Source organism: Colletotrichum truncatum (assembly GCF_014235925.2).
Source record: "Colletotrichum truncatum strain CMES1059 chromosome Unknown Contig_0004, whole genome shotgun sequence".
In the NCBI taxonomy this organism is placed as follows: Eukaryota; Fungi; Ascomycota; class Sordariomycetes; order Glomerellales; family Glomerellaceae; genus Colletotrichum; species Colletotrichum truncatum.
In genome coordinates, this window is record NW_027222401.1 from 4,433,441 (window position 1) to 4,443,295 (window position 9,855).

At 48.2% G+C, this 9,855-nt stretch overlaps 3 protein-coding genes across 3 annotated transcripts; 2 read left to right on the forward strand and 1 right to left on the reverse strand.

Moving 5' to 3' along the window:
- Positions 1–1,141: 1,141 nt before the first annotated feature.
- On the reverse strand, positions 1,142–4,120 carry CTRU02_207960 (uncharacterized protein; the record flags this gene model as incomplete). The annotated part of the gene is made up of 1 exon (XM_036729253.1): positions 1,142–4,120. One exon carries the CDS (start codon positions 4,118–4,120, stop codon positions 1,142–1,144), a length of 2,979 nt encoding a protein of 992 aa, XP_036579085.1.
- A 1,954-nt stretch (positions 4,121–6,074) lies between these two features.
- Positions 6,075–6,307, forward strand: CTRU02_207961 (uncharacterized protein; the record flags this gene model as incomplete). Its single annotated transcript, XM_036729252.2, has 2 exons — positions 6,075–6,134; positions 6,197–6,307. The coding sequence occupies 2 exons, from the start codon at positions 6,075–6,077 to the stop codon at positions 6,305–6,307; spliced, it is 171 nt and encodes a 56-aa protein (XP_036579084.2).
- A 1,161-nt stretch (positions 6,308–7,468) lies between these two features.
- Positions 7,469–8,209, forward strand: CTRU02_207962 (short-chain dehydrogenase reductase sdr; the record flags this gene model as incomplete). The annotated part of the gene is made up of 1 exon (XM_036729251.1): positions 7,469–8,209. The coding sequence occupies one exon, from the start codon at positions 7,469–7,471 to the stop codon at positions 8,207–8,209; it is 741 nt and encodes a 246-aa protein (XP_036579083.1).
- Between the last annotated feature and the right edge of the window lie 1,646 nt (positions 8,210–9,855).

A 9,855-nucleotide genomic window follows, 5' to 3' on the forward strand; every position in this document is an offset into this window, starting at 1 on the left:
GCGCTAATCCTATTACCCTCGGACTCATATGATTAGCCATTACCGAAATAGATGTTAGCTTGTCAGAAAATAAATCCTTCGCTTAGTATTTACTTGCCACCTTCCCACCTTCCGTGCTGGATGCTTTCTCAGCACGCGATGATAGATTTCCGAAGGGAGAACTTGAGGCTCGGCAACTCCACGGCATCGGCGTGCACGGACCATATATCCGGTGCGATGGTCCGTGCGTCTCCGCAACCCCGACCTCCCGCTTACCACTGACAAGAATTGTCGTGGGCCAACATCCGACCATGGCCTTGCAATGTGAAGACGGATCTCCATCCTTGGTTCTCTTTAATGATCAATACACTCCAAGCAGCGCTAATCGTCATGCAGAATCTATCCGCACCTGTTGCCTGCTGCTTTCTGCACTGCGGCCCTTGCCTTGTTTTGTGGGGGAGCATCCTATGTGCTCCCTGCATGATGCTGCGAACACAATCACATATTTCATCTGGACAAGCTGGGCAATGATCTGTATGCGACTTTCAGCGGAAGTGATCCATGGTGTAGGTCCATAGCTTTTCAGAGGCGCATGTGGTTCATTGCTGGATGCCTACGGATTCTGCAGAATCATTCTCCATACAATTAATTGGAGACAACTAATCCGTTGGTTTTATGGTCTGTGCGCCTTGAAAATTGTTTGGCATTTTGCCATCTGCCTGAATGGCTGGGCTAGAGGGTCTCTCTCTCTCTCTCTCTCTCTCTCTCTCTCTCTCTGTGCCTCTTTCTCTGTCGCTCTGTGCGCGTGTTCACACGGTATTTCTCACTCTTTAGCGATCTACTGCAGACAGATCTTCACAACACTTGATGTTCAAACGTGAGTCTACTGATCATACCTTTCTCAGAGCCTCACGGTCTCGGCCCAGATATTTATCAGATTTTGTGAAGTCACAATCGTTTCCAAATATGTCATCGCAATGTCGAAAGCAGTAACACTGCATTGGCCTTTTAAGAACATGCAATTTTATTGTCCGTCCAGCCTAATAGAATTTCTTTTGATAAAGTCCAATAAAATCATCAACCATAGTAATTGGTGTAAATGTCACATCCATCATGATCCCAGAGAAAGATCAAACGAAAACTAAATAAACACGATTGTAATTTATGCAGACTGTCGAATCAAGGCCCGCAGCAACTGAATACCATCTTTGACTGTCTGGTACTGCTCGGCAGCAGTGAGCTGGCTTGTAGGTCGGCCAACGTAGTTTTTATCGTCTAGCCACTTTTCCAATGCATCAATAATGGGCAGTAGTTGAAAGGCCACATGTATAGACTCGTCGACGCAAGCATGATTTTCGACAACCCAGAGAAGCCCCTCTAGAATTTCAGGAACGGTGCATTCGTCCCATAGCATCCCGCCTTCCATCAGGCAAGGCTCCGGCGCAAAGGTGGCACGTACAACGCGCAAACCAGGCGGCATGAACAAAACATCGTCCTGCTCAAGGACGATCAAACGTCCCTGTTCCTTTGGTGACCAACCGCGACCCTCCGTCGAGAATCGTCGCCAGTCATCAAGGCTAAGATCAGTGGCAACCGCCGCGATTTGCACCCCTGATAGACATCGTGTCCAACTTCCTACCAGTGGGTCTACATGCGACCCAGAGAAAGCGCCAACGAAGGAAAGAAGGTTGAAGCCTAAGCAACCTTGGACGTCGTAGGGAATCAAGTGTCCGTTTCTACCCACAGTACCGCCGACGCGATCAGCTAGTGTTGAGAGTAGCCGAAAGCGCGGCAGCCTGCTGAGGAGTGGCTCGTCCGCTCGCGCCAGACGGCGGAGGTTGGTGACACTGCTAATGGCGGCCGCAGCATCTGAAGATCTCAGGTCTGTATTAGCGACGGCCAAACAGTATTTTGCCAGGCTCATCGAAGAACACGCGCCTGTCATGCTGTTTTGGACATCGACTTGCTGCTTTGGAAAACGTTGCCAAAGCATATCAACATAGTCGACAATATCGTAGGTGCCACTATCCTGAAACTCCTGTTTGATCACCACGGGCTGGCGGAAGATGTAGCCCTTCTCAGCATAGCTTCGGAACGCCTGCCAGCCCAGATAGCATACATCGGCATCCTCTGGAGTTGACACACAGCTTCTTCCGAGAAGAGATTCAGGTTCGGCGTAAATGCTGGCCCAGCGTTGAGGGGCCAGCCAATCCAACTGTAGACGGCGTTGATGAGCAATCTCCTCAGAGCCGTGCGGCCGGCGCAAATTCTCCACAAACCGATGAACCGTATCACCGTGGCGAGCTTGCAGAGTTTGAAGCAGAGTCGGCCGCCTCTGCGGGGGTAAATTGTTTTCGGTAGAACTTGGAATTGGTCGTAGTGGTGCTGCTGCCAGCTGGTCTCCATCGCTGCCATCACCACTTGGATTCGTAAAAGGCTTTTGACGTCCTAGCCGCATGGCCGAATCTGAGGCAATATTGGAAGTAGCAACTGCGTAATCTACTATGGAAGGTGTTGATGTGCGTGATACCAGACCAACAGATGGTGATAATCTTTGTTTCTGGTTCTGTCCCGAAAATGTGGATGTTGTTGCTACAAGCATCTCGAGGTTCGTTTCCATGTGTTGTGCTTCCGATGTCTGTTCATGTTGTATTTCCAGTCCGCGAATACGCTGTGCGTCGCATTCTGAGCCACGGCTGTTGCCTGAGACTCTGCTCTCTTTCTCCACTGTGACTTCAGTGGCTGAAGGAAGCAGCATTCTTGCCTCTGTCTCGGTCTCTTTTTGTTGGACAATCCTATTTTCCGAAGATTCCAGTCCAGTTGTGACTCTTGTTTGCTCGTCATCTTCGGATACCCTCGCCTCGTTATCCTCTGACCAGGAAGAAAGACTGGATGTCTCATCCTCATCGCTGTGGGCGCTCGTACCATCCAGTGCAGAATTTCCAGGAACGCCGCTGATGGCAGATGATCTTCTCATATCCGTCGTAGAATACAAACTCGGCGAGTGAGACTTGCCTGTTTCTTTTCCTTGGTCAATGTGCATATCCTCTGTGACTAAATAGCGGCTACTGGTCGACATGTTCCTCGCGGACTGAGTTTCTGATTCCACTTCCGAATCTTCCAACTCTTCAGATTCCTCTGCATCCATAGGTTCAAGATTAGATAACTTCTTTTCGGAAAGTATGGTGCTTCCACCCTCTTGAGAACGACTTTTGTAGACACTGTAGGTTACAGAAGTGTCTGGAGGGACGGAAGATGAATGGCGAGCGGAAGATAGCCTAGTACGCTTAGTAGGCCGTGTGGCAAGTTCCTGTTGGTCGCTTTCACTGCTCTTTTCTTCATCCTTCTCGTCGATTTTGTCCTCTGTGTTTTTGTCCGTGTCCGGCACAACCATACCATAAATGTCAAGCTTCAAACCATACTTCCGAATAGGGGATCCATTGATGCGACGTGCCAGCTTCTTAATATCTTGGAGTGCAGACGTGGAATTGGCTTTCTTCTGAGCCCATTCCAGAGCAGCCAGTATATCGGATCGCTCAACTGGGGAGTGAGAAGCCTGTACTTTGGACGCTGCAGAGTGTTCACCAACCCTGAGAGCCTTGTTCTTGCCGCCCAGGACCCGAAGCTCGTGTCTTGCCAACATCTTGGAGTTGAGCAGGTCAACAACATCTTCCCATCGCGGCACTAATACAGCCAGGTCATGGAGCTGTCGAAGCAGTGGCAGTGGCAGGGCATGCCATCCGTAATAATCGAAACATTCGAGGCCCCACGCCGCAATTATGCCTGACTGATGTTGTAAATGTTGGCTCTCGCGGTCTCGCATGTTCTTTCCGCGCTGTGCCAGCCGCTCAAAGTCACTCCAACGCTTGCCATCCTCGCCATTGGAGTTGCGTGCGGTGCTGAGCACAGGGAGAAACGCGGCGGCGACATTTGCCGCAATGCCATCGATGGTGAGAATTTTATCCCGGTAGATCTCGTAGATTCGTTGTCGCTCTCTCGTGCCACGACAAGCTTGAGAGTCTCGGTGGAAGCTTGCAGCAAAGTTCAAGGCCGCTCCGCTTGCAGCTATCAACGACCGGTGTGTCGAGACATCAACGCCAATAACTGAGGACCCCGAGTCCGGTCGCTCTTGTAACGCCATTACTTTTGCTGAAGGAAGAAAATGAAAATGCAAGATTGATTGATAGAAGTCATCTACAAAGTGATTAGACTTTTACGTTTACTTCGTCTTTGCCTGTTATTGTGGCCTCGGAAGAGTGAAGAGGAGGAACAATACGTGTCCCACAGTACATCCTCGCTTACCCTGTCTTGGCGGTTGCTGTTAGCGAGGCCGGTTGGAATGTTACCAAAGTCCATAACAGAGAAAACCAACAACCGGCCTTAACGCGGAACCGTACTGCTGCCACAACCATTCGAATGTAACATCGCACTTTATCCTAAACCCTACTATATTTAGTCGAAAGAGCCAGAAAACGACAAGGAAAATAAGAAAAAAGGAACGTCTTCAAAGAGTGGCATCCACGCCTGCCACTGGATTCTGGCGCATATGCGGAGTAGAGCAGCCGGTGTTAGCGCTTACGTGGGGCATGTCTCGCTCCACAGAATTAGTTGGACCTCGATGGCTGAGGCTTACCAACTGTCTGTTGGTTCGATTTTTTCGAACACTGGTAAACGTAGTCCCTTGATGTTGAGCCAACCGATCGGTCCACTGCGGCCCAAGCCATCCATTTCGTCTCATCCTCAGACCATTCCTCCATGTGTGATTCGGCTTCGAGGTATTATAACTTTGGAAGATCTTGGGACTACAGTAGGTAGATTATTTAACTGCGCAATATGAAAGTAAAGTATTTCGGTGAAAAACTGGGCGAGAACGATGAGCTGTTATTAAACTGGTAATATTGACATTATTGAGCATTCCAGCCACCGCTCTGTAAACGGCGGGGTATAGAAAGAGCAAGCGAGCCTTTGAACTTTTAGAAAGAATTGAGAGGCCAGAGAAAAGGTTTCTTGATGCACTCACGGACCTTTTGCTCATCGACCATCAATCACATGACACACCTGACAGTTAAACCGATGTTTCTCCGGAAATGGGTCCATTGCCAACTTTGGCGATGCGCCAAACGAATGACCCTCTCAAATGAGGACATTTCGCAAGTTTTATTTGCCAGGGTTCTCCTACAAGAATGAAATCTCGTGCATCGCACCTTTAGCACTGCTTTACTATTTCAGAGTGGTTAAACTGATTCTCAGCTATCTAGTATATAATCCATGTCTTTGAATCCACACAACGACCTCCCTGACTCGCTATCGACGCAGCAATGTATCTTTGAGTTTTTCAGTGCTGGCAAATTCAAGTTGCCTCCCAGGACTACCAAATCTTCAAGCATCATGTTTCATGAGTTTTGAAACCGTGAGACTTTGGCTACTTTGGAATCGCTTTAGAAACTCCGAGGGAGTGAGAGAGTTAGTCCTGATGCTAGTTGCACAAAACAAAAGCAACAAGCAAACGGTTCGATTATGCCCAAGTCAAAATCACGGAAACTCGGACATTCAAGGTCTCCGGTTGCTGAGGCCCATGCGGTCATAAATTGTTCGTTGTATCATTAAGTCCGACGGGCTGTACAGGCACCGTTTTGATTTGTACTTAAAGTCTATTAAAGTAATATGGAGTCATATTGGACTATCACACTGTGGTATTGCTAGGATTTCTCCCAGTTGCCGCTGGAAATTCGCGGGGAGAAGACGACTTCCGACCCCACGGGCGGAACTATCCGGTGGACTAATCCGCATAACCTACAGTTCAATGCATTTTAGGTTTTTGACATAGGCGCGGTGGACATAAAACTAAGAAAAATGATCATCTTTAATTTGATGTAATCAAATTTGGAACGCGTGTGTCGAGAAGCTGTATGTCCGGGTCAATCGACCAGCAGTTGACCATCCCGTAGCCTTAATTCTTGGTCTATAAAAGCTGGATGGTTAGCTGTGAATCGCTTCCCGGCCATCGCAAACGCTTCACACGTCCATCGAACTACATCTATCTACTTCCACACGATTCAAACTTCGAAATATCTTGTTTAGTTCATTTATTCACCATGCAGATCATCAACCTTGTCGTTGCAGCCGCTGCGCTCCTCCTTCCCACCATTGTTAACGTAAGTTCTCTCCATGAGCTTCAACCTAATCGATGATTCTCGTCGTTGTTAACATTGTTCTTCAGGCTGGCTATTGCTCTGGAACAACCTGCATTGACTCTATCAGCTCATGGGAGTGCCCAAAGCAATGTCCTTCTTCGCAAAACTGTGTGCTTAACCGCCCATGCACTTAGTTTGAACGATAGACAGAGCATCCTACAACTTCTAAGTATACTGGTTGTCTGATTATTCTCTTGCCTTTCAACCATTATCTCTACCCCGAAGATTCTAAGTGGGACGCTTTCGAGGTGATGTCAGGCGGGAATTGTCAGCGGACTGTAGGATAGGCTTCATTTGAAGGAAAGGAGATTTGGCTCTTGCACACTAGGGAAGCCAAAAAACTGAGGAATGACTCCTGAGTCTCAAACGCTCTCCCAAGCTCGTAGTTATACCGAATGACAAAATCCAGGACATTTTTGGTTTATGCAAGTTTGGAAGAATATCCTGCTACAGATAAATTGGCCCAGCGTGGTGGCTCACTCGCTGGGGTGTGGTGATAGGTGTTATGTTACGTCATGAAAACAACCATCTCACATAAGTGACTCGGCACCACTTAGGTATCAGCGCAAATTTGTAGAAAAAGGACCTACTGAATTGGAATTCTTAGCCTGGGCGAAAATGGGGCTCAACCGCACTCGATGGGATACGTCTACGGTGTGCGTTTCTGAGAGCTTACGTGAACACACCTTGCTCGGTTTGTTCGGTCAGCATTGACACCATCGTCAAGCTTTCAAATTCAAGTCACTTTTTTACAAAATCTCTTGCCGTATCGCCATGAAATTTAGGCGGTATATTGTCAATACTTTTTAACAGATCGTCTATGATATTTGCTCCGTGGAAGGTCATTGATGTAATACACTGTGGGTCAGCTTTTCCATGGAGCCGTCCGTGGACAATGCCCCTCCGTACCCACCTGTGGACAGAGGCATGCTTTGTAATTGACAATAGTTATGTCCATAAAAGCTAGTGCCTCTTTTCGGATAATGCCTTTCCGCGGCGATTGATCAACGGCGGCGTGTTTTGTCATATTGGTTCAAGAGAATAATCATTGCTCAGTGAGCGGCTCTTGAAGCACTAACAACGACTTGATTGACCACGTATAAAATACCTGTAAATTATGTTCAGTCTATTCAATTGAGTATGGAACAATTATCTTTTCAAGAATAGTATCCATTGTCCCCAGCTACTCACTTTCCAAAGTTTTGCCTATCACAGTCAACTGCTGTGGGCTTTCTGGCAAACAACCAACCAATTTCTTCGACCAAACAAACAAACACACGCAATACATAACCAAAATGGCCGTCAGCGAGAATAGGAGCATCGCAGTTGTTGGAGTCGGCTCCCTCATGTCCAAGTCCCTTGTTATATGGCTAGCGGGTTTGGGATGGAACATCGCCCTAGTGTCGCGCTCTGAGAAGAGCTTGTCAGCCATCGCGGACGAAGTGCGCTGCGCCCAGAAAGGCAAAGGCGGCAAGGTCGTTTACCGGGCTGCCGACGCTAGCGACCCTGTTATACTGAAGGCCACTCTTGGCTGGTGTGTTGAACAACTCGGGGGCAAGTTGGATGTTCTAAACTACAATGCTGCCCGAGTCGCTTCCACCAGCGTCACCGACATGATGCCTGATGACCTGGAGAAAGACTTCAAGGTCTCAGCTGTGGGCACCCTGGTTGCCGGTCAGTGGTTTGCCGATAGTAACGCCAGAGTTGATCGTGTTTCAGAGGGCGAATGGCCACTTTTCCTCGTCACTGGCGGCGTCCTGGATAAGGTGCCGGAACCATCCTTGGCCTCGCTATCCACTGTCAAATCGGCCTCTCAGACACTCAGCCGACTGTTTGCCATGGAATTGCCTGAAAAATCTAACATTCTTGTCGGCATGCCCCTGATCTCCGGGCGCGTTGTCAATCGAGGGGAAAGTGAATACACCCCACGATTCGATGCGGATACCGTTATTGCTGCCGTTTTCCGGCCATTCTTTGAAGATCGCGAGAACCGACGTGACGGGAAAGAAGGATGGACCGTTGAAAGGGTATATTGAATTACTGGAGCACGGCTGAGACCATGCCGAGGAAGATGAGCTTGTTGGAGATATGTTCGGAAGAGTACAATCCGGCTTGATGGGGAGATTGACCTGTATCATGGCACGGTGAGCCAATCAAAATGGTGACTCACATCAAATTTAAGCCTCTATTCACTAGAGGTATTGCTCTCTATTACATAGCTTTCGACCTCCCAATCAACTGATCTTATATTCCCACCATGAGCGCTCGTCAACGCGTATCTCTAGCATGTCAGTCACACCGAAGGTGCCGTGTCAAGGTACGCATGCGAGACGTCACACATTGAACCAGTAGAAAGTACGTATATTGCTATGTGATTGCCCTGAACACGTTTTGTCTTCATTCACCAAGAAGAGGAATCGCTATCAGGATGGCTTATACACTGGGCCTTCATGACAAACCTCAGTAAGAAGTGGTTGCCGTACATGCCGCTTTTCGGGGTATCGGAGAATAATTGAGTTCTGCTACTCATGCGATGGAAAAGGATGTTCATCTTGTAATCGTGGCCGGCGTACAGTCAAGATCCTATATAGCGTATGCAGCATCCGCGTTGCCTCCAATCCTATAACTTGTAGAGATGTGGCTAGGTATATCACACGATAACTGGATGACAAGTATAAGGCGTTGTTTTATACTAAAAATGGTAGGTTAGGAGATTGAGGGAACAGAAAATTGAACGTTTGAGCGTCAATCACTGTCCAAATACTTCGTTCTAAATGAATGTGAATTGTCGGAAATTCTGGAGATCAATTCCTTCCACTACCTTGCCGTCCATGTGCCTGTCAACGTAGCACTCACCAATTATTTCCATCCCTTCTTTTCCATTATCTCGAACCACCAGAGGCATCGTAAGTCCGGCAACAACAACAACGATGTCGCCCTTTTCTGTAGAGTATGGGACAATACACATATTTCCCTTGTCGTCTATAGCGAAGCGTCTGAAAATGAAGACACCACGAAGATTTAGGATTTCTAAATATTCGAGGTACGAGTGGGGAATATCGGAAGTCGCTCCGCCTTGATAGGCACAAAGCCAGTCAGGAAAGGTCATGAGATCATCTGAGTAAGCTGACCTCAGTCGGGTCCAAGACCGAGTGCTGTCTACAGCAAGTGTTCTCCAGAGATTCTGCCTGTTTATTTTCCCTTTGACATTATTGGAGCTGGTCTCTACCATGTTGATACACGCTTCGATGTTTGTTTTGAGTTTCTGAAAAATGTCTGGGCTATCAAGCTGACCGTGATACGGGGCCATAGCAGGTTCCGTCCCCAGGAAGGAGATAGAGCTAACGGTCAACCCGCTAGCAAGAAGAATTTCTTTTCCATTCCGGCTCTCGATCCGACAGTCATTTCGAGTATCACCAGCTGCTTGGAAGATGACGGACGGCAGTTCGATGTTTTTCATTGTCCAGTCAGGAGTCCAGGACGGAAAGTCCGCGTGCCGTTGGTTGCTGCGACCGGCCCAAGTCAAGATAAAGGGGCCCTGAGATGTCAAAAAGCGCTTAGCTAGGTCTGTGTAGACTACACAAACACTTTGGTCGTAGTTCGGCTCAAGGAGGAGTTTGTCCAGATCAGGGTCTCGCGCTAAGCTCTGTATACCGTAGATCCGATCCCTGGGGTCAGTCGC